This window comes from Melanerpes formicivorus, unplaced genomic scaffold (genome assembly GCF_026170545.1).
Source record: "Melanerpes formicivorus ecotype bairdi unplaced genomic scaffold, bMelFor1.0.p_v2 SCAF_65, whole genome shotgun sequence".
NCBI classification, from domain to species: domain Eukaryota; kingdom Metazoa; phylum Chordata; class Aves; order Piciformes; family Picidae; genus Melanerpes; species Melanerpes formicivorus.
In genome coordinates, this window is record NW_027142417.1 from 1,410,983 (window position 1) to 1,433,864 (window position 22,882).

Here is a 22,882-nt window from a genome sequence, read left to right on the forward strand (position 1 = left end):
TGAAGCATTTATCTAAGCACTAATTGCCTTTTTAATCTGGTTTGTTTTCAGCATATGGCACTTGCTTTACCTTGTCAGGATCTTGAAGGTCTCTTCCAACCTGGTTTGTTCCACTCTATTCCACTCCACTCCACTCCACTCTACTCCACTCCACTCCACTCTACTCCACTCCACTCCATTCTACTCCACTCCACTCCACTCTACTCCACTCCACTCCACTCCACTCCATTCTACTCCACTCCACTCCATTCTACTCCACTCCACTCCATTCTACTCCACTCCACTCCACTCCACTCCACTCCATTCTACTCCACTCCACTCCATTCTACTCCACTCCACTCCACTCTACTCCACTCCACTCCACTCCACTCCATTCTACTCCACTCCACTCCATTCTACTCCACTCCACTCCATTCTACTCCACTCCACTCCACTCCATTCTACTCCACTCCATTCCACTCCACTCCACTCTATTCTACTCCACTCCACTCCATTCTACTCCACTCCATTCTACTCCACTCCACTCCACTCCATTCTACTCCACTCCACTCCATTCTACTCCACTCCATTCTACTCCACTCCACTCCATTCTACTCCACTCCACTCCATTCTACTCCACTCCACTCCACTCCATTCCACTCCACTCCACTCCATTCTACTCCACTCCACTCCACTCCATTCTATTCTACTCCACTCCACTCCATTCTACTCCACTCCATTCTACTCCACTTCATTCTATTCCACTCCACTCCACTCCATTCTACTCCACTCCACTCCACTCCACTCCACTCTATTCTACTCCACTCCACTCCACTCCATTCTACTCTACTCCACTCCACTCCTCTCGACATTTAGGCCATGGCACAAATCCACTAAACCAATTTATTTCTTAGAATTAAATTCAAACTAATTAAAATTCAATTAAATACAGTTGAGACTGGAGATGAGGAAGGAATTCTTCCCAGCAAGGCTGGGGAGGCACTGGCACAGGCTGCCCAGGGAGGCTGTGGATGGCCCTCCCCTGGAGGTGCTCAAGGCCAGGCTGGATGAGGCCTTGAGCAAGCTGGGCTGGTGGGAAGTGTCCCTGCCCATGGCAGGGTGGGTTAGAACTGGATGATCTTCAAGGTCCCTTCCAGCCCAACCCATTCTATGAATCCATGATTTTCACTACATTTTTATAGGTCAAGGACACTTGAACTTGGACAAAAGGAGGCAGGGAATGAGGAAGGGACAAAGTTGTGAAGTGAATACTTCCCTACACATAAAGGGTTTCAGCAGCTGGCAAAGTAAGTGCTGGGCTACAGAGATGTCAAAGGTATGAGATGAAAAGGGAGGGGAGAAAAACCCTTCAGTATTTTATACCTAAACACAGACAACAAGGACCAAAAGCCAAGTGCAGGGAGGCAAGGAATCCTCAAACCTGCAATAGGCCTCCCTTACAGTGTGTCTCCAACAAGCATCATCCCATCACCACTACAGCACAAAGGAGGAGTCACCAAACATCCCAAATCAGAGCAGCTCCAAGCTGGCCTGGCACACAGAAATACAGACTGCAGCTGAGATACACCAGGGAAGGAACACTGGCCCTGGGCAGCCTGCTCTAGCCTGACTGCAGGGGGGTTGGACAAGATGACCTCTGAGGGTCCCTTCCAACCCCATGCAACCTGTGAAGCTGTCACCTGATACAAACAGGTTCCATGAGCTGATACTGCAGAAGATGAGGACTTTATGAGGAGACATCTGAGTATCTAAGAGTACAGAACACTGCCTCAAGTTATCACCCACACCCATGTCTCACACATGTCCAGACTGCACATTTAGAAAGCATAAAGCTGTTCTTCACTCAGAAGAGCTCTTGGCTGCCTCTGCTACAAGGAACTTTCACATTGTCACTGCTGAAACACCAGGAAATAACCAGCTCTGCATACCCAGTGGAATGGCATCACATGGACAGAGGAAAGAACACACCAGCACCCTCCCCCTGCTCAATCCTCCATCACTAATGACTCATAAAAGTCCCTGGTAAATCCAAACTTCATCATCTAAGAGGAAAATGTGGGAGTAAAACAATTGTGATGGGATAGTAGGAAGAAACTCTTTCCAGTGAGGGTGGTGAGAGACTGGGGCAGGTAGCCCAGGGAGGCTGTGGATGTGTTCATGGATAGACTGGATAAGGCTTTCAGCAACCAAGTCTAGTTGAGAGCTGTCCCTGCCCATAGCAGGGAGGTTGGAGTAGAAGATCTCGAAGGTCCCTTCCAACCTAAACCATTCTAGGATTCATTTCCTGCAAGGAAAGCCAAATCCCCACAGAACTACACCACCTAAGAGCTTCTCCATCCTGCAAAGATGAACCAACCCAGAGCTCCCCAGGCTAATCAGAACAGAAGCCTAACTGCCAGGGCTCTAGGACTGCAGCTGCTGCCCTGTGCTGCCCAGAGGTACACCCCACTCAGCACAACCACTTCCTTAGGAGGGACAAACAGCAACTTGCAATCACTAGCTCCAAGAAGCAGTTGAGAATGTAACAGTATGCAGCCTGCAAACCTGGAAGCTATTTAGCCACTCTGCAAATCCTCCTGGGAAGCTCTACTTTGGCTGTCAGGTGACAGGTGGAAGAGCTCTGAAAATCAGTTGTGGCAAGAGAAACCTGGTGGCATGGCAAACCAGTCCTGCCTGCACCTCAGTGCCCACAGGGCGTGCCACAGGCAGCCTCTGGCAGATCTGACTGGTGCCCAGAGCAGTGCCTGGATCACACCCAGGATGGTGCAAAGCAAGCCCCCACACCTTTTGAGACCCCAAGTGTTTCCATTTCCCTTTACAGCAAAAGCACCCAGCCCTGGCTGAAACTACTGCAGGTTAAGTGGTGAATTAAAACTACTCTCAGTTTTATTTGGAATGCTTCTATCTCTCTCCTTGAGACCCTGATTCCCCTCCTCTCCCCTAGACCCTGATCTTCTTCCTCTCCCCTGACACCCTGATTCCCCCTCCTCTACCCTGATTCCCCCTCCTCTCCCCTAGACCCTGATCTTCCTCCTCTCCCCTGACTCTCTGATTCCCCCTCCTCTCCCCTAGACCCTGATCTTCCTCCTCTCCCCTGACTCCCTGATTCTGCCTCCTCTCCCCTAGACCCTGATCTTTCTCCTCTCCCCTGACACTCTGATTCCCCCTCCTCTCCCCTGCCCCTGACTCTCTATAACCCAGTAATTATCACAAGTATTTACCCAGGGTAAGATGAAACTGTGAAACTTGTAATTGTCACAAGTATTGATCCACTGTAATGTGAAATGCACTGCCTCAAAACCAAGAAGCAGCTCTGAATGGCAGCAGAGAGCTCCCTCCACTCCTCTCCACAATGCCATTTGTTTCCAAGCTTCCCAGCTAGCCAAAGATTCATTTTCTGGGGAAAGAGGGGGGGGAAAAAAACCCCAAAGCCAAGCTGAACTTACCCACTGCATCATCATTCAAATAATCCTCAGCTTGAGCAGGAGTTTCTGTAAGCCAGAAGTGTACAAACAGCAATTAAAACTGAGCAGCTCCCTAAGGAACCAGAAGAAGTTGTGGTGGTTTTATTTCCCCCCACAGAAGCATGGATTGGCAGGGTTGGAAACAGCAAAGAAATCTTCAGCTGCACACCCCCTGACCTGGCCACTTTTATCAGCATCAGTTTTTCTCAGCTGGGAGAACTCCCAGAGGGGTAAATGCAAAAGGCAAAGTCTAAACATCAGCTCAGGTAGCCTCCATAAAGTTCTTATTCAACTCCAAGTTCCACAGAGACTGACTTCATGGAATGGTTTGGGCTGGAAGGGACCTTAAAGGTCATCCAGTTCCAATCCCCCTGCCATGGGCAGGGACACCTCCCACTAGCCCAGGATGCTCAAGGCCTCATCCAGCCTGGATCTTTAACACCCCCAGAGAGGAGGCATCCACAACCTTCTTGGGCAACCTGTTCCAGAGTGTCACCACCCTTGTACTGAAGAACTTCTTCCTCAGCTCCAGTCTAACCCTGCTCTGCCTCAGCTTCAAACCATTCCCCCTTGTCCTGTCTCTAGACACCCTCAGGAAAAGTCCTTCTGCAGCCTTTCTCTAGGATCCCTTCAGGTACTGGAAGGTAGCTCTGAAGTCCCCTCAGAGTCTTCTCTTCTCCCAGCTGAACACCCCCAGCTCCCTCAGCCTGTGCTCACAGCAGAGGTGCTGCAGCCCTTGGATCATCCTTGTGGCCTCCTCCTCTGGACTCCAAGAGTTCAAGCAAGAGGTAATTTACAAACCTGATTCCTCTGGTTCTGTGGCCACATCATCTTCTGTCTGCTTGCTTTCTACTGTGGCAAAGGAAAGAAGTGGGGAAAGTCACACATGGTATAGTCACCATTATTGAGTTTCCTTCCCCACCAGCCACCCACTAAGTATCAAACAAGAAGGAAGACTTCAGCTGCAGAGCAACCAACTGGGTTAGCTTCAGTGCAGGCAAAAGCTGAGCTCCTACTTATTGATGACTTCCATTGTTAGGACATCCTCCCCAGAGTGAGTTTATTTGCAATTGTTGTGTCAAGCAGAATGGTCTGGGCTGGGAGGGACCTCCAAAAGTCCTCCAAGTCCAATGCCCTCTGCATTAAGCAGGGGTATCCTCTACTAGATCAGGTTGCCCAGAGCCTTCTCAAGCCTCACTTTGAGTGTCTCCAGGAAGGAAGCCTCAATTACCTCCCTGGGCAACCTGTAGCAGTGTCCCAGCACCCTCATGGTAAAGAGCTTTTGTTACCCCATTTAATGATATTTGAACACAGTTTTCCAATGGGAAAAATCCAATGAAATACAACATCAAATCCTACACACTGTGCTCAGCCTTCTTCTGCTTAGGGGCCACAACAGATGAGCTGAGGGCTGGAACACCTCTGCCACGAGGCCAGGCTGAGAGAGCTGGAGCTGTTCAGCCTGGAGAAGAGAAGGCTTCAGGGAGGCCTTCTGGTGGCCTGTCAGGGTTTAAGAGGGCCTCTAAGAAAGATGGGAACAGACTTTCCAGCAGGGCCTGCTGTGGCAGGACACGGAGAGATGGGTTCAAACTGAAAGAGGAAGATTGAGATTGGACATAAGGAAGAAATTCTTTACAATGAGGTTGCCCAGACAAGTTTTAGATGTCCCATCACTGGAAGTGTACAAAGTCAGGGTGGATGAGGCTTGAAAGTGTCCCTTCCCATGGGCAGGGAGTTGGAGCAGATGATCCTTCAATGTCCCTTCCAAGCCAACCCATTCCAGGACTCTGTACAGCATCTTTCCTGCTTTGGTTGCTTTGACTTCTTTGTTCATTTCTTTTATTGCATTAACAAATAAGAAAGGAAGGGGAACAAAGCTGTCTTTCACAGCCTATAAACCTCCTACCTGGTGGCTCTTTATCAACATCAAACTCTTCAATAACTTCATCTGCAAGAGAAAGTGAAAGCAGAGAGTCAGCTTTCTTTTCTTCACCACCAGAGCTCATCAAACACTTTGTGATCGCAGCTTCAGAATATTCACCTGGCTCTGTGGCTTCATTCACCTCCTCTGGAATGTCCTCAGCAGCTAAGGAAATGTTCAATGCAGAGCAATGATGAAGAAAACATTCAATGGAGAGAAGTAATGAACCATACAATCACTCAGGTTGGAAAAGACCTTTAAGACCATGGAGCCCAACCATAACCCAGCTCCCATGACCACTAAACCATGTCCTGAAGCACCATATCTACAGCTGCTCAAACTCTTCCAGTCATGGTCACTCCACCACCTGCCTGGGCAGCCTGTTCCAACCCCTCAGCACTCCCTCAGTGAAGAAGTTTTTCCTCATGCTCAACCTAAGCCTTCCCTGGCACAACTTCAACCCATTGCCTCTCATCTTGTTGCTGGGTATTTGTGAGAAGAGAAGAGACCAAGCCCAGCCTCACTCCAGTTTCCCATCAGGGAGCTATAGTGAGCAATAAGATCTCCCCTCAGCCTTCCCTTCTCCATACTAAACAGCTCTCAGCTCCCTCAGCCACTCCTCACATGATGCCCTCCAAACCCCTCACCAGCATCATTGCTCTTCTCTGGACATGCTCCAGCCCCTAGATGCCTTTCCTGTGCTATGGAGCCCAGCACTGAACCCAGGGCTCAAGCAGTGGCCTCACCAGGGCAGAGTACAGCAGCACAGTCATTGCCCTGCTCCTGCTGGACTCATTGCTTTTGATCCAGGCCAGGATGCTGTTGGCCACCTGGGCACACAGCCAGCCAACCACCAGCACCCCCAGATCCTTTTCCACCAGGCTGCTTTCCAGCCAGCCTGCCCCAGGCCTGTAGCATTGCTTCAATCCACTCCCTCTCATGCAAGTTCATGTAGGTCTTTGTATTAGAAACTAAAATATAGCTGTAATAATTTACTAAGGAAAGGATGCTGAACTCTCAGCTCCAATGCCTTGAGTTTTGGGGTGGCATTTTTTGTCTTGGTTTGGGGCCAAAATTCAATGAAGCTTCAATAGAAGAAACTAAGGCTCTGGGCTGTACCTGTGTCCTGTTCCATTGCATCTTCTAGAGCCAGCTCAGAGTCACCTTAAACAAAAATATTGGGTATTTTATAGTCTAATCAAGTTTTCAACAGCTAAGTAGAACAAAAGAGGTTAAAAAGGTCACAGGTTCAGGTCCAGAATAACAGAACTAAACATAGGGATTGAATGCTACCTGGCACTAAGTCACACAGCAGAATAACTTCAGAGAATCACAGAATGGGTTGGGCTGGAAGGGACCTTAGAGATCACCCAGGTCCAACCCCCCTGGAGTCTGACAAAAATCCACCAAAATTATACCTGGAGTCTCATACAGTTCAGCCTCCACTGCTCCAAGATCAACTGCTTCAAGATCATCTGCCCCAAGCTCAGCATCTGAGAAAGAGAGAAAGAAAGAAAGAGAGAAGTGTTTAGAAATGTTAACATTCTGGAAGGAGAGTCAAATTTCTAAGCAGAGATTTTCAGTAAGTGTCTCCTGATGACAGCCAGAGGGTGACAGAGAGTGAAAGAAGAGCACTTTTCATCTGGTTTTCACATACAATGCTGAGGGCTTCTCTACACACTGACTCCAGGCACATCTGCTCAGCAAAAATGGCAATTCTCAGTCATGGCTTTTGCTGAGGCACATTTCCATCTCTCTGCTCTTATCTTTGGTAACACTGAATTAAGAGATTTAGTCACTCAGCTACCTTTCTGATCTGAGTCTGGTGCTTCATATGCTTCTGGCACTTCACTCTCTAACCCCTGCAGCAAGTCATCTGTGGCAGGAGCTTCAAAAGTTTCTCCATGTATTTCTTCCTCTGCTTGCCACTGGTCATTCACGCTTTCACCAGCATCTTCATGCCTCTCTCCTAAGCAGGGACACAGACTGTTAGAGAGCACAAACCCTCTGGGACATTCTCCCACCAGCAAGCACTCGGTTTTCAGCACAGCCTTCATGTTTCTCAACTAAGCTGCAAAAGGGATGAGTTGGGTGAGTGGGAATGGGAGAGGAGAGGGAATGGGAGAGGAGAGGGAATGGGAGAGGAGAGGGAATGGGAGAGGAGAGGGAATGGGAGAGGAGAGGGAATGGGAGAGGAGAGGGAATGGGAGAGGAGAGGGAATGGGAGAGGAGAGGGAATGGGAGAGGACAGGGAATGGGAGAGGAGAGGGAATGGGAGAGGAGGGGGAATGGGAGAGGAGAGGGAATGGGAGAGGAGAGGGAATGGGAGAGGAGAGGGAATGGGAGAGGAGAGGGAATGGGAGAGGACAGGGAATGGGAGAGGAGAGGGAATGGGAGAGGAGGGGGAATGGGAGAGGAGGGGGAATGGGAGAGGAGGGGGAATGGGAGAGGAGAGGGAATGGGAGAGGAGAGAACAGACCAGGCTGGAAGAGACCTTCAAGATCATCACATTCAACCTATCATCCAACACCATCTAATCAACTAAACCATGGCACCAAGCACCCCATCAAGTCTCCTCCTGAACACCAGCAGTGGAAATCCAAAGTGCCTGCACTGGCTTGCCCACAGCAGAAGCCATCTCTGCTTATGCATTCCTGCACTCTATGCCCAGGGCAGTGGTGGAGTCCCCATCCCTGCAGGGGCTTCAGAGCTGGGGAGGTGTGGTGCTGAGGGCCATGGTTTAGTGGTGACCTGGCAGGGATGGGTTAAGGGTTGGACTTGGGGATCTTAAGGGTCTCTTCCAACCAAAATGTTTCTGTAACTCGATGATTTTGAGGAAGTTTCTGTCCACTGACTGATTTGAGCTCCTGCCCCCAAACCCCTCTGGGTGAGAGGCCACAGTGTCAGGATTTGGTGACTGAGCTTACTGAATTCTCTTGAGAACGAGACATGAGCTGATGAGGAGGTTTTGTGCAGGCAGAAGTGCACACCAAAGCCAGGCTCTGAGCTTCACCTAGCCTGTGGCAGCATTTATGAACTCCTCAGTGATTTCTAAGCAGCAATGCATTACCAGGCTGGGAGTGGAGATCTTCATGAACAAGAGACTGAATTTCCTCCTCCAGCTGCACATCAGCATTCTCGTGCTCTGCAAGGATTACAAATTGCAGTGAAGGTAAATGCAGAAGGCAAGGTCCAAACATTAGCTCAAGGCTTGGAGCCTTCAGGAGCCTCCATAAAGTTCTTATTCTATTCACAAAGTTCCACAGAGATTGAATTCATAGAATGGGTTGGGTTGGAAGGGATCTTGAAGATCATCCAGTTCCAACCCCCCTGCCATGGGCAGGGACACCTCCCACCAGCCCAGCTTGCTCAAGGCCTCATCCAACCTGGCCTTGAACACCTCCAGGGAGGAGGCAGCCACAGCCTCCCTGGGCAACCTGTTCCTGCCTTGGTGCAGCTCTGGAACTCATGCAATTACAAAACCAGTTTGTTTTTGATTGCTCTCCAAGGGTTGCATCAGTCACATCAGATTCATTATCAACAGCCATCCCTGTTAAACAAACTGCAGTACATAAGCAACCCACAAACACACAGCTCCATTCTTCTACCCACAGAACTAACCCAATGCATTCACATGCTAAGGAAACAGAATTCCTGCTCAACACAAGCATCCCATCTCTTGCTTCACCAGTGCTTTACAAGAGCCTTACCTGATTCCACATAGGGCTTCTCATCAGGCTGGATGCTCTCCTCAGGCTCAGGTGATGCTGGCTGTGCTGGGACAGATCTTTCTTTAAGGCCTGCATTTTTCAGTTACAAAGTTAACTTCATGCTCTTTGGGATCCCATTCAATCATAAACTAAGAGAGCTGTTTCCATTAAGCTAACTGAGGTTAAGCTCTCCTAAATGTATTCAAACAATGACTCATAATTACAGGGCTGGCCTGAGAGACAGAGAGACTGCAGGGTGTTCAGCTAAGAAACAAGTTTGTTTTGAAGACAGACATAGAAAGAGGAGGGGGAGAAAGGGACAGAAAATTAAGCACTTGCCTTTTATTTCAAAGGCACTGAACAAGTGGCCAGGGCTATTCTCAGCATTCATTCAGTATCCAGGAGAAAAACAGGCAGCAGGTTTTCTTTCCTCACTGGTTTCCCTTTGAGCAAAATGTGCTTCACATGATCAGTTCTGTAGGGGTTTGCTTTAAATGAAGAACTAATTGGAAGTTCATGAAATGTGGTGCAGAATGAGAAGAGGGAGTTGAGTTCCCTGACTCTCAGATGGTATGAGACCTGGAGTTTCTTCAAGAGGAGCACAGTCTCTCTCCAGCTTCTTCTGGCAACTAAATGACTACAGCAGAACTATGATGGAATCTCACCACTAAGATTCACAGAATGGGTTGGGTTGGAAGGGACCTTAAAGATCATCCAGTTCCAACCTCCCCTGCCATGGGAAGGGACACCTTCCACTAGACCAGGTTGGCTCAAGGCCTCATCCAGTCTATCTTAAACACTTTTGGGGAGGAAGAATCAATAAGGTTGGAAGAGACCTCAAGGATCATCAAGCCCAACCTGTCACCCAAGACCTCCTGACTACTAAACCATGGCACCAAGTGCCACATCCAATCCCCTCTTGAACACCTCCAGGGATGGTGACTCCGCCACCTCCCTGTTCCAGTGTCTCCCCACCCTCATTATCAGGAATTTCTTCCTAATCTCCAGTCTAAATCTCCCCTCCTCAAGCCTCCAACCACTGCCTCTCATTCAGAGTCATCCTAGATCAAAACACAATGAAAAGCAAGCAACTACAAAAAAGCAATGATCAACACCATGGCAAGAGAGGAAGGCAAGTCACAGCCTTGAAAGGTCATGACACATCCAACAGCAGCACATCTTCAGGAAAGAAGGTCTTGGTCTTAGCCTAACCCTCCTCCCAAGTATCATTGAGGATGAATTCAAGCAAGACTTAATCAAGAGAGGTTCAGACTGGGAAAAATCCCAGACCACTTAGACATACAGAGGAACATCCACACCCCTACATCCCACCATGAGGACAGTCAGATCAGAGGGATGGGGGCACAAAAAAGACCCCAAGCAAACCCAACCCAATCTAACCACAAACCCCCAAGCAAACCCAACCCAACCTAACCAAAGACCCCCAAGCAAAGCCAACCCAACCTAACCACAACCCCCCATGCAAACCCAACCCATCCTAACCACAAACCCCCAAGCAAACCCAACCCAACCTAACCACAACCCCCCAAGCAAACCCAACCCAACCTAACCAAAGACCCCCATGCAAACCCACACCAACCTAACCAAAACCCCCCATGCAAACCCAACCCAACCTAACCAAAGACCCCCAAGCAAACCCAACCCAACCTAACCAAAGACCCCCAAGCAAACCCAACCCAACCTAACCAAAGACCCCCAAGCAAACCCAACCCAACCTAACCAAAAAACCCCAAACAAAACAAACCAACCAAAAAAGCAAACAAAAGAACAAAAAAAACCAAACCCAAACCCAACCAAACAATAAAATCCCAAACCAAACCTCCAAAGTATTTTAGAACCAGAGAAACTTTGGGTCATAGATACAGAATTAACCAGGTTGGAAAAGACCTTTGAGATCATTGAGTGCAGCCTATCCCCCAACACCATCTGATCAGCTAAACCATGGCACCAAGTGCCTCACCCAGGCTCTTCTTAAACACCCCCAGTGATGGTGAATAGATTAATCAGAAATAGAACTCACTGCAAGTTTGACTCCCAGCCACCTCCAAGGGGTGAACACAAGAAGTGATCTGCACTGCACCTCTGTGCAGCCCTTCCTGAGAAGTGTGAGGGGAGAGGTCCTCTGTCAAGGATGTGTCTTAGCACGAAACAGAGATGAATCAACACATCCATCACCACCAAAACCTACCAGAGACAGCCCCTTATGCAAGCTCATTTATTAGACCTCCATCCTGTCAGGTGTTTTGCTAAGCAGGATTGTGTTTAGAACACAGCAATCTCCTTTCACAGCTTGGAGGATCACCTCTGCTCGTTGTCACAGCCAGAGGCTTAAGCTGCTGGACCACTGTCTGTGGCTTTCAGTTGTTTGAAAAACAGTTCAAATGTCCTTGAGAACAAAATAGAATCAGATGGCACCTTCCTGTGCTAGCACATCCTGCAGCTGAAGTGACCAAAGCATCTTGCACAGACATAGATGTGCTGCACTTAGAGAGGTAAGCACGATGCCAACTGTCCCAGGCAACACTTGAGCAAAACCACAACCAGAACCAACCTCCAGGCTTTTAACCTTACACCAGCACCCCAGGGCTTTGTGCCCCTCCTTAGCTTTGCTTTCTTGAAGGCAGGACAAGAAGAAATCTTCCACTTGCATTCCAAACTTGGTTCTGAATCTTGTGCAATTTTATTGGGCAATCAATATTTCAATAGAAGCAAAACCATTTGTCTAGCAAGATCAGCAATCACTCAGCCCCCACATAAACCTGCAAGCAAGCAGAGATGCAGTAGCAGCCCCAAAAGACCTCTGCAGAAACGTTTGGGTGACTTGGGTTTTGTGCCAGAAGAGCCTGCTAGAGCAAAATAAATAAATACCAGTCCCCAGTGCTCAAAGTGTGGAAGCTGTGAGAGCAAGCCAACACAGGAGCTTGCTTACAGAAGTACCATGGGCTTGAAAAGTGTTGTTGGAAGAAAATGAGAGCTGCAAATTAAATGCACAGGCTGTTCTCTAAGCAAGGTCAAGCAGAATACAGCAGCAGTAGCATGACCACTTCTTAAAATGGGATGGAAACTCCAACCATGGTGAAACAGGCAGCTGAGCTTCCAGGAGCATTCAGCTTAACTTCCAGCAGTATTCAGCTTAGCTTCCAGCAGGATTCATCCCTAATTTCCAGTAGTATTCATTGTCAGAAGCTGCTCAGGAAAGTTAGCACACAGTTACCTGAGAAGTGACAATGAATCAAGTCTTCAGACCTTAGAAAAAGGAAATAATTGAGGGAAGGAAGGAAAAAAAAGCAGGATGTATTGTCACAGGATGAAGAAACACAAGTGGTGTGACATTGTGATTGAGCATTGATGGAATGATTTGGGTTGGAAAGGACATTCAACATCATCCAGTCCCAACCCCCTGCCATGGGCAGGGACACCTCCCACCAGCCCAGCTTGCTCAAGGCCTCATCCAGCCTGGCCTTGAACACCTCCAGGGAGGAGGCATCCACAGCCTCCCTGGGCAACCTGTTCCAGCATCACCCCAGCCACACTGGAAAGAATTCCTGCTTAATCTCCAGTCTAAATCTCCCCTCTTCAAGCTTCAACCCATTTACAGAAGCCTCATTAATAAATGCAACACTGCAGTTGACTTCAGTGAGTATAAAATGATTTTCTCACATCTAATCAGGAGAGGGGGAAAAGCAACCCACAAAGTTTAGCAGGGAATAATCTACATTTCCCTGCCAAATTCCTATGACAATACATTCCACTGATGCCCACAGATTGCATCAGGCTGAAGGGGACCCCCAGAGGTCATCTTGTCCAACCCCCTGCAGTCACCAGGGACACCTCCAACTAGAGCAGGCTGCCCAGGGCCACATCAAGTTTGCTTCCCTTGGGTGGTTGTGTGGAGCAGAAATACTTCCTTGTGAGCTTCCACCCTGTGTGCCCAGCTAATGCTCTTAACACTGCTTTGAAGTTAGCTTTTGATACACAACACCACACTCTCAGCCCAGCATCCAGAAAACAGCATTTGAGTACAAGGAGGGGAGGGGAACAAAGGGGAGAAAACCCAAACCACCAGATTCAGAGTCTGCTTGGAGTCCCTGGCAGCAGTTTGACCTGGTGTCAGCACACATTGGTAGCCAGGGGCATGAGCTTAGGGACACATCCCAGTCCTGCAGCAGACACTTTGGCTTTGTGTTTACAGCAGCACACACTCACACCAGCCCTCAGGAAACCGCTCTACAGAACCTGTGCTCACACTCATTGCCAGAGGACATTAGCTTCTTATTGCCATAGTTACCACATCCAGACCAACATGCTGAAGCTCTCTCTTCTCGAGGTCTGTTCCTCCTTTAGCAGAAGCAGAGCTCTGGTTAGTCCTTCTCTTTCTTGTCTTCCTTGGATGGGTTTTTAGCTATCTTTTTTGTCTCTCTGTCCTTCCCCGCCTGAAGGGCACCATCCTTGTCACTGGCTGATTTTTTGGCAGGCTCCTTGGATTTGGCATTTTTCTCTAGGCCTTTTTCCTTCCCTCTGTCTCTTTTAGCCTTGTCAGAGTCTTTCTTTCCTTTGTCCACATCAGCAGCTCTCTTGTCCTTTCGATCAGCAGCATCCTTGGCTCTCCTGGCTTTCTTTTTTTCCACCTCATCTTTGATTTCCTCCTTCTTGGATTCCTGCTTCTCCCTCAATTTCTTGAGTGGTTCTTTAACAGCTTCTTTGACTTTTTTGGGTTTGGTTTTTTTTGGTTTAAATTTTATTTTTCCAGATTTCCATTCAAAAAAGAGGAAATGTTCAATAAGAGAACCATTCTCAGAGCACCAACCATCTTAATGAGCAACTATCTAACAGTGCTGATCAAAAGTCTCAGTGTTAGCTGCCAGCTTAAACTTTGATCATTAATGATTTGAGCTTTAAGCAATTCAAACCAATTAGTTTGGGCTTTTAACAATCTCTCACACCATGCAGCCACCCAATGACCTCAGCTTACTGCAACTGCAGCCCAATGAAGCATTAATTCAGGGAGAAACCACCCCAATGAAGCATTAATTCAGGGAGAAACCATGCCCCTACTAGCTCATTGTTAACAAACCTCTGCAGTTTGGTCCATGAGCATAAAAATCAGAGTAAAATCTGGGCCCTCTATAGTGGAATGAGAAATGGAGGCTCTGGAAACACCAAGAGCATCACCAAAAGAAATGTTTTCCAGCCTTTTCTTAGCTTTCAAAAGCTATGAAGTATGAAGACAGCTCAACTGTACCCCAAAATTCACTGACATTGCTACCAAGGCTTACAAATGAATCTGAGGTGGGGCTTTTTTCCCAACAGTAAGTACCCAGGGGTTAAGAAGAAACAGCAATGCCCTGGTGAGTTAAGTCTACTCCAAGAAAAGCTCTCTGGGTTTGACCATATTCAGTGGAACCAAAGTAAAAACTCCCTGGGCAACCTGTGCCAGAGTCTCCCCACCCTCACTGGAAAGAATTTCTTCCTAATCTCCAGTCTAAATCTGCCCTCCTCCAGCTTCAATCCACTCCCTCTCAGCCCATCACTACAAGCCCTTGTAAACAGTCCCTCCCCAGTTCTCCTCTAGCACCCTTCAGGTACTGGAAGGCTGCTCTAAGGTCTCCCTGGAGCCCTCTCCAGGCTGAACAAGACCAAACAACCCAAACAAAAGCATGATTCTATGCTTCTAACTGAGCACATCTGAAAAGTGAAGCACCTGAAAGCCCATTTCGTGCTTTGGTGTTTTGTTGGAGGCTGATTTGCCTTCTTAGTCTGTGTTGAACTGAACACACTTAGAGGATCTTGTCCTGCTCCTACAGGAATGTAGAGATCAATACATATGTGGCATACATCAGCTGCAAGCTGTCCTCTTGCTTTTGGGAAGCTTCTAATATCAGTCCTGCAAACAACTCTATAGGGGGGTTTGACTTCAGAAAGAGATGAAGCTATTTTAGTCCAGACTTAGGCAGAAACTCAGGTGCTCAAGTCCAATTATAACTTAGTAGTGGCATCATGAGAGGTAACTCCAGGAGGATTTCACACAGGGCAAGAATCTGCACACACACACACACCCCAGAACCTTTATTAAACATGCAAAATATGAAGTTATCACAAACTGCTCATGATGCAAACTGCTGTAAAAGAACCAAACCAAAGGTACAAACAGACTGAATCTCTGGTTAGGAGAGCACTCACATTGCCATTAAATTACAACTGCTAGTGAAAAGAAAAAGAAATCTCCCTGAGAACTGGAGAGGGAAATGGTTTGCTGCACCATCAGCCAGTATTAGTAAACAGGATTATGTCCTGCACTCTGTGCTTGCCAGGCACATGCATTTCAGACAGCATTATCTGCAGGAAGTTCCACAAGAGGAATGAAAACCACATCCAGAAAGAAAAGAATACCTTTGGCTTTAGCTTTTTTCTTGGCTACCCCTCCTGGCTCCTCACCTGATTTGTTGCAAAATGGAAATAGGTTATGGACATATCTGTGGTGTTCAGTAAACATGACATCAAGAGTTCTCCAGTCTGCCAGGCTTATGGCAAAAGCTCTCTTTAGGGGGCACACTGCAGTGCTATGGAGAGATAGCAAACCTCAACTGAAGAAGAACAAAGCCTCCTCTGTAAGCAAACCACCACAGGGCTGGGGAGAAAGATGAGTTAAGACAAGAAAAGCACCACATTGCCAGGTGCTTAACTTAGAGCTAGCTCAGCTCTCTCCAGCCAAGGTGATGCCCTGTGATGATGACCAGTATCCCACTTTACTCCTTGGGGACTGTGCCAATTCCCTCTCCAAGCCACTAACTTCCATTTCTATATCATTTTAGATTTCATAAGCATATTAACCCAAAAGATCTTCAAACATGCATGGAGCATATCCATCAATTCCTTACAATTCATTCCAGCCTGTGTGTCTTTAAAGATGTGTTTGGCCAGAGGTTGCTCTGATTCCCTCCTTCCACTTCTTTCCAGTTCAATACTTACTGCTTTGCTTCAAACCAGTTCAGACTGCTAAGGGTTTGATTAGAGAAATCAACTTCCATCTCCAAAGCCAGGGGCTCTCCCCACTCAAACTACCAGGTTGTGAGGTCATTCACCAGCCTGATTTTTACCCAGGTTTCATAAAGCTTTTAGACAGGTTTTTATACCTAGATATTTTACACCTAGCTCCGTAAGAGGCACAAAGGCAAAAAGCCTTCCCCAAACCCACAAATTACAATTCATCTCACCTCCCTAACAGCACAAAAAGAAGCTGGATTAGCACCACCATGCTGCTGTGGATTAAAGACTTACATCACATGAACACAACACCTTGAACCACCAAGGACCATGTACACTGATACCCAAAACCCAGCTGCACAGTAATGGCAAATTCTTTCCTTTAAACCATGAATAATCTTATTAAGCTAGAAAGGCTATTCCCATGTCTCCACATTTTATATATACATATATATATATAGAGAGAGAGAGAGACAGACAGAGAGAGAGACAGAGAGATAGATATAAATACAGACCCAAACCCCAGCTGGACAGTTATGGCAAATATCATTAGTTCTTTTCAACCATAAATAATCTTATTAAGCTAGAAAAGCTACTCCCATGTCTCCACATTTATATATATATATATAGAGAGAGAGAGAGAGAAATAGATATAGGTATAGATAGATATAAAATATAGACCCAAAACCCAGCTGCACAGTCATGGCAAATATCATCAGTTCTTTTAAACCATAAACAAACTTATTAAGCTAGCAAAGCTACTCCCATGTCTCCACATGATATACATATATATATACACACACACATATATATATATAGAGAGAGAGAGAGATAAAATATAGTCCCAAAACCCAGCTGGACAGTTGTGGCAAATATCATTATTTCTTTTAAACCATAAATTATCTTATTAAGCTAGAAAAGCTACTCCCATGTCTCCACATTATATATATATATATATATATATAGAGAGAGAGAGAGAGAGAGAGAGAGAGAGAGAGAGAGAGGAGAGAGAGAGAGAGAAAGACAGAGAGAGAGATGGATATAGACATAAAATATACACCCAAAACCTAGCTTCACAGTCATGGCAAATATCATTAGTTCTTTTAAACCATAAATAATCTTATTAAGCTAGAAAAGCTATTCCCATGTCTCCACATTTTATATATACATATATATATATATAGAGAGAGAGAGATAGATATAGATATATACATAGATGGATACAGATATAAAATATACACCCAAAACCCAGCTGGACAGTCATGGCAAATATCATTAGTTCTTTTCAACCATAAATAATCTTATTAAGCTAGAAAAGCTATTCCCATGTCTCTACATCATATATAAACATAAAATATATACACACACAGAGATACACATGCATATAGAAAACACATATCTGCTTTAAACAAAAAAAAGGAACTAAACTAAACTAAACTAAACTAAACCCCTTCATGTCCAAGTGAGAAGTTTCACACAATGTTCAGTGGCAGAAGGAGGAAGCAGCTCAACTGATTGTTCTGAAGCCAGATCAATACAAGGCACTCCATTCCTGCAATAAAATCCTGCCATCTCCTGGATTTTTTTTTTCCCCCTTCAGGAACAACCTCCACAAAAAGAAAGCCCCAAGTGAGAGAGCCAGCTGCAGAGTTTCAGCATTGCAAGGAAAATAGATGAACACTCTTTGTACTCAGCAAGAGAAGCACAGCAAAGCAAAAATAGAATCAACCCTGGAGTGGCTCAGGTTGGAAGGGATCTGAGAGATGATCTACTCCAACCTCCCTGCCACGGGGAGCCATAAAGCCAATCAGAGCTTTCCTCTGCTAAATTATTAAGGACTCCCTCAAGGGAATCAATATTCTCATTACTGCCCTGGGCAGGGACACCTCTCAACTAGACTCAACTGCTCAAGGTCTCATCCAACCTGGCCTTGAACACCTCCAAGGAGGAGGCACATCCATGACCTCCCTGGGCAACCTGTTCCAGTGTCTCACCACCCTCACTCTAAAGGATTTCTTCCTCATCTCCAGTCCCAATCTGCCCTCCTCAAGCTTCAGCCCATCCCAGCCCTCTGTTCTATCACTTCCAGCCCTTGTCAAAAGTCTCTCCCCAGCTCTCCTGGAGCCCCTTCAGGTACTGGAAGGCTGCTCCAAGGTCTCCCTGGAGCCTGTTCTTCTCCATGCTAAACCGCCCCAACTCTCTCAGCTCTCTGATCACCTTCGTGGCCTCCTCTGGTCATGAATGGATGTACCCATCACCCATTTCAGAACCCCTTTTAGACCCTGACACAAGCTGCAGGACACAGTTACCAACTCCCTTTGCTGCACCAGTAAGGGAGAGCAGACAGAATTCATCCACCTGAGCAATTCTTGGGACCAGCTGCCATCAGACAGTTCCACAGGCGGGAAAGATTCAACTTTACCAAGCCTGCTGGAATTCAGCAAGGAATAGAAGACATTAAATATATATATATATAAAGCTAATTTCCCATTAGCCTTTAATACATTCAGGATTACAATTAGAAATACATCAGCACAGCTTCCCACCTCCATCAAAGGCCCGCCTCAACCACAAGCAATCATCCAATTCAGAGCAGCCCTCGTGTTGTGTCACATTAAATAAAGGCATAACTAACTGAAGGCTGGACACTTAGCTTGCAAACAGAGCAAACCACACCATGGCATCACAAACCTTTCTGAATACAGCAGCTTTTAGCTAACAGAAGTCAATCTTCCTGCCCAAGCTGTGAGCACTTGGCCCAGGAAGCTCTTTGGATGTCGCCAGGTGGAAAGAATCTAATCTGAGAACTCAGGGACTGACAAAATAACTGATTTATTAAAAGTTTGGCTTTCAGGAGAGAATTATCATTGTCTCTAGTGAGGATTAACAGAGAGAGGGAGATGTATTTACAGGAAGCAGTCATGCCAGGGTACTGTACAATCAAAGCTGGTACAGAACGCTCGAGGTCGCGTTGGCTAGGAGGACAAACGCCACCGGGTTAACAGCAGAGGTTATTACACTGAGCTCGGTTAAGTTCTGGGCACAAACTGAAGCACACACAGAAACCAACTACACAATGGCAGGTACAGGTTTTATTCTACATATTTACACAGCTGTGGGAGGATTTCTCATCCTGTCACACACACACACACACAAAAAAAAGGTCAGTGGAAAGCTTGCAACTAGCGAGACTACATCGCATGGCTGGCTTGAGTTCAAGCTTTAGAGCGTCCGCCTGGGAGTCTCCCCTCAAGGCCATCAATTCCTGTCACATTAAGACTGATGGTTGCATGGGCATTTTCCTTTTCAAAGCCAATCAGCTTAGTCTTTCAGTCACTGGTTCTGTAAATCCAAAATAACACAGGTCTTTTTGCCCTGAACCCCTTCATTCTGTGCCGTCCCATCAACATCATCTGCAGCTTCGCTCTCTTCTTCTTCTAGTATTTCAAAAGGAGTCAATACATCATAGAGAAATGAGAGGAAGCCATAAAACCAATCAGAGCTTTCCTCTGCTAAAATATTAAGGACTTCCTCAAGGGAATCAATATTCTCATTACTGCCATCTTTGGTCAGGCCTACACAAGAATAGAGGAAAGAAAGAGAGAGAGAGAGAGAGAGGGAAGGAAAAAAAAGAGACAGCAGTTAGGTGGAAAGAGGAAACTGTACAAGGAGGCTCTGTGAAAGACATCAGTCTTTACAGGAATGCTAATTAGGAAACAGAAAGATGTTAAGAGAGTTGAACTTTTCAAAGTACAGGCTGCCATTTGCACAACAAACATGCACAGTATCCTGCCCAAAGAGGCATCTTTGCTTTCCCTGCCTCCTAGCCCTAAACCCAAATCCATTTACACTCCGTTTTCTTGCCACAGCATTTACCTTTTCCTGGTTTACTCTCCAACAAGAATCCTCCACTACTTCAAAAGGTCCAACTGCCCTTTTTATTGGCTTCTTTTTTTCTTTCAATTACTAAACCCTCATGCTTAAATTTGAGAGCTTGCAACTGATAGCTGAGAAGAACATTGAGAAGCAAATGGTACTCAACCAAAGTCATCACAGACATCCCATGCAGAATGCTGATTTTGCCTACAAGTGAGAATTTGGATTGCTGGTGCCAGGGGGGTGTGTCTGTGGCTTGCTTTGCAGTTGGCTGGCTTGGGGGTTTTAACCTGCCGTTTATTCTGTATGAGGTATTTGATCCTCAGGAAAGCTGGGGATATACAGAAGGCCAGATGAAAAGGCATGGGCAGCCAATACAAAGGGTGTATGAGCTACAGAGAACATCTACAGCAGGCTGAAGACAGCTGAGATGGTCAGACCAGGTTGCTCAAGGGCTCTTCCAGCCTGGCCTTGAACTCCTGCAGGGAGGAGGCAGCCACAACCTCCCTGGGCAACCTGTGCCAGTGTCTCTCCACCCTCACTCTCAACAATTTCTTCCTCATCTCCAGTCTAAATCACCCCTCCTCAAGTTTCAATCCATTCCCTCTCATCCTATCACTGCAAGCCCTTGTAAAAGTCCCTTCCCAGCTTTCCTGTAGCCCCCTTCAGGTACTGGCAGGCTGCTCCAAGGTCTCCCTGGAGCCTTCTCTTCTCTAGACTGAAGAGCCCCAACTCTCTCAGCCTGTCTCCATAGGGGAGGTTCTCCAGCCCTCTGACAGATGTCAGTTACTGAAGCTTTAAAGCAGGAGATGAAGGAAATTCCCCCACTTCTAACCAGAACAAACCTTGATTTATGCTGGTAGGAGAAGCAGAAGAGTGGGCTGAGGGTGAAGACAGATTGCTGAGACAAAGTTAAGTGAAGGTGTTGCACATGCAGACTACAAAGCAGCATTAGGTGCAGATTAATGAAGCATTGCATAGAGGAGCTCATGGCAGAGACAGTGAACACATTTCCACAGGTTTTTCTTACAGCACACTGTGAAAGCATCAATGATAATTCTGAGGAAACCTCCCAGTCCATGATGTTCCACATCCTTCTACCTGGATGTCCAGAACCTCTACTTGAGTGACCAGCCATTCTCTTTAATGTCTCACTGGATAGCTCAAAGGTTTAAACAACGACAGCCTGAATCCAGGAGGCAGCCAAGGGATTATCAATACCTCTCTCCAGCTTCTTCCATGGCTTAGCTCTATAAAAATTCAATTTCAGAGGCTTTACTTTATGCACAGCAACTAATTTCTCTTCCAAATTTGGCCCCAGCCAGATGTGAAAGCTCTGAACCAAAGTGAATATCCTGCCTGAAGGAGGAAAGAATTTAAAGGATGAACACCTGAACCTAAAATAAACAAACAATGAAACCCAAGCTGCAAACATGGGAATATTTGTGTCATTCTAGTCTGCTGGAATCTGGCATGACAAAAAAATAGACATCAAAACAAAGGCAGAACTCACAACAGACCCCAAGCTTCAGATGGCAATTCTGTAAGCAGATGAAGGACCACACAGAAGCAAGCTCCTGCTCTTGCACCAGGTCAGAAAGAAGACTCTTGGGCAATCATCTTTGTAAAACCATCACAGAATGCCTTAGGGTGGAAGGGACCTTAAAGACCATTTACTCCAACCCCTCCTTGCCATGGGCAGGGGTGCCTTTCAACTAGACTTAGTTGCCCAAGGCTTCATCCAGCCTGGCCTTGAACACCCCCAGGGAAGGGGCATCCACAACATCCAAGGGTAACCTGTTTCAGTGCCTTGCCATCCTCACTGCAAAGCAATTCATGCCAAGAACTTGGGATCCACCAGGATGCAACAATGAGAAGGCATCACTGGGGCAAGAGGTGTTCTTTGATGCTCAGGGGTGGAGCAGCAGTGACAGAACCACCATGAGCTTCCCAAAGGCAGAGGCAGTGTCTCCTGACGGACCTCTGCTGGCTTGGAGGGCATTGCACAGGGGAAGGGCGAGGGCAGGTGGGGAAAGGACCTGCCTTGAAGGACACTTCTTGCACATGGCCTTAAAATGATGCAAATATCTCCAGAGAGTTTAATCATCAAACCTCCTCTGAGGACAAGAAGAATCAGGACAAATTACCATGGCTTACAGGTCCAAGAAATCCAAAGCAGAAGAGTTAAAATGCATTAGAAGAGTGCCTAAGGAGCAGAGCAAACTCCTAAGCTATCAGCAGCTAAACCATCCTTGGAAATGAGAAACAACCTCATGCTGCTAGGAGCACTTCCCCAAATGAACTTCAATTCAATTCATATTTGTCATTAACATGGCAAGGAGATCTTTATCCTTGTAGCAAAACCTCAAGATTATGGCAGTGGGCAACATTAACCTGCTGTACAGTCCAGAATTTCAGTACCCAGGGGCTCTTCAGAAAGAGCTGAAGAACAGAAAAGAGAAAACCAGCACATTACTTCCTAGCACTGAATTTCAGAGCTGTCTCCTTTGTAAGTCAATAGGAACCTAGGAGACAAAATGGTAGTTTGACCTAGACATCACCAAAGAATGGTTTGATTTGGAAGGGACCTTAAAAGGTCATCCAGCCCAAGCCCTCTGCAGCCTGCAGGGACATCCACACCCAGAGCAGGTTGCTCAGAGCCCCAAAGAACCTGACCTGGAATGGTCCCAGGGATGAGGCATCTCCCACCTCTGGGCAACCTGGGCCAGGCTCTCACCATCTCCAGTGTGAAAAATTCATCCTTCTGTCTGGTCTAAATCTCCCTCTTTTAGTTTCAAACCATCATCCCTTGTGCTTTCACAACAGGCCCTGCTAAAATATCTGTCCCCAGCTCTTTTACTGTCCTGAAAAGCCACCAGAAGGTCTGCCTGGAACCCTCTCTTCTC

General features: G+C 46.7%; 1 protein-coding gene across 8 annotated transcripts in view; it reads right to left on the bottom strand.

Annotated features, from left to right (window-relative positions):
* The window catches only part of ASPH (aspartate beta-hydroxylase), a 75,872-nt gene that overhangs the window by 33,250 nt on the left and 19,740 nt on the right, over positions 1 to 22,882 (bottom strand). For 4 of the 8 annotated variants that reach the window (XM_068162459.1, XM_068162461.1, XM_068162462.1 and 1 more), the window contains 9 exons: positions 9,096 to 9,185; positions 8,456 to 8,530; positions 7,193 to 7,354; positions 6,804 to 6,878; positions 6,505 to 6,549; positions 5,506 to 5,550; positions 5,371 to 5,412; positions 4,266 to 4,316; positions 3,447 to 3,491 (listed from right to left, as the gene is read on the bottom strand). In XM_068162459.1, coding sequence (XP_068018560.1) covers positions 3,447 to 3,491; positions 4,266 to 4,316; positions 5,371 to 5,412; positions 5,506 to 5,550; positions 6,505 to 6,549; positions 6,804 to 6,878; positions 7,193 to 7,354; positions 8,456 to 8,530; positions 9,096 to 9,185 — 630 coding nt within the window. The remainder of the gene's footprint in view (positions 1 to 3,446; positions 3,492 to 4,265; positions 4,317 to 5,370; positions 5,413 to 5,505; positions 5,551 to 6,504; positions 6,550 to 6,803; positions 6,879 to 7,192; positions 7,355 to 8,455; positions 8,531 to 9,095; positions 9,186 to 22,882) is intronic. The other 4 variants (XM_068162460.1, XM_068162463.1, XM_068162464.1 and 1 more) reach the window with 4 other exon arrangements.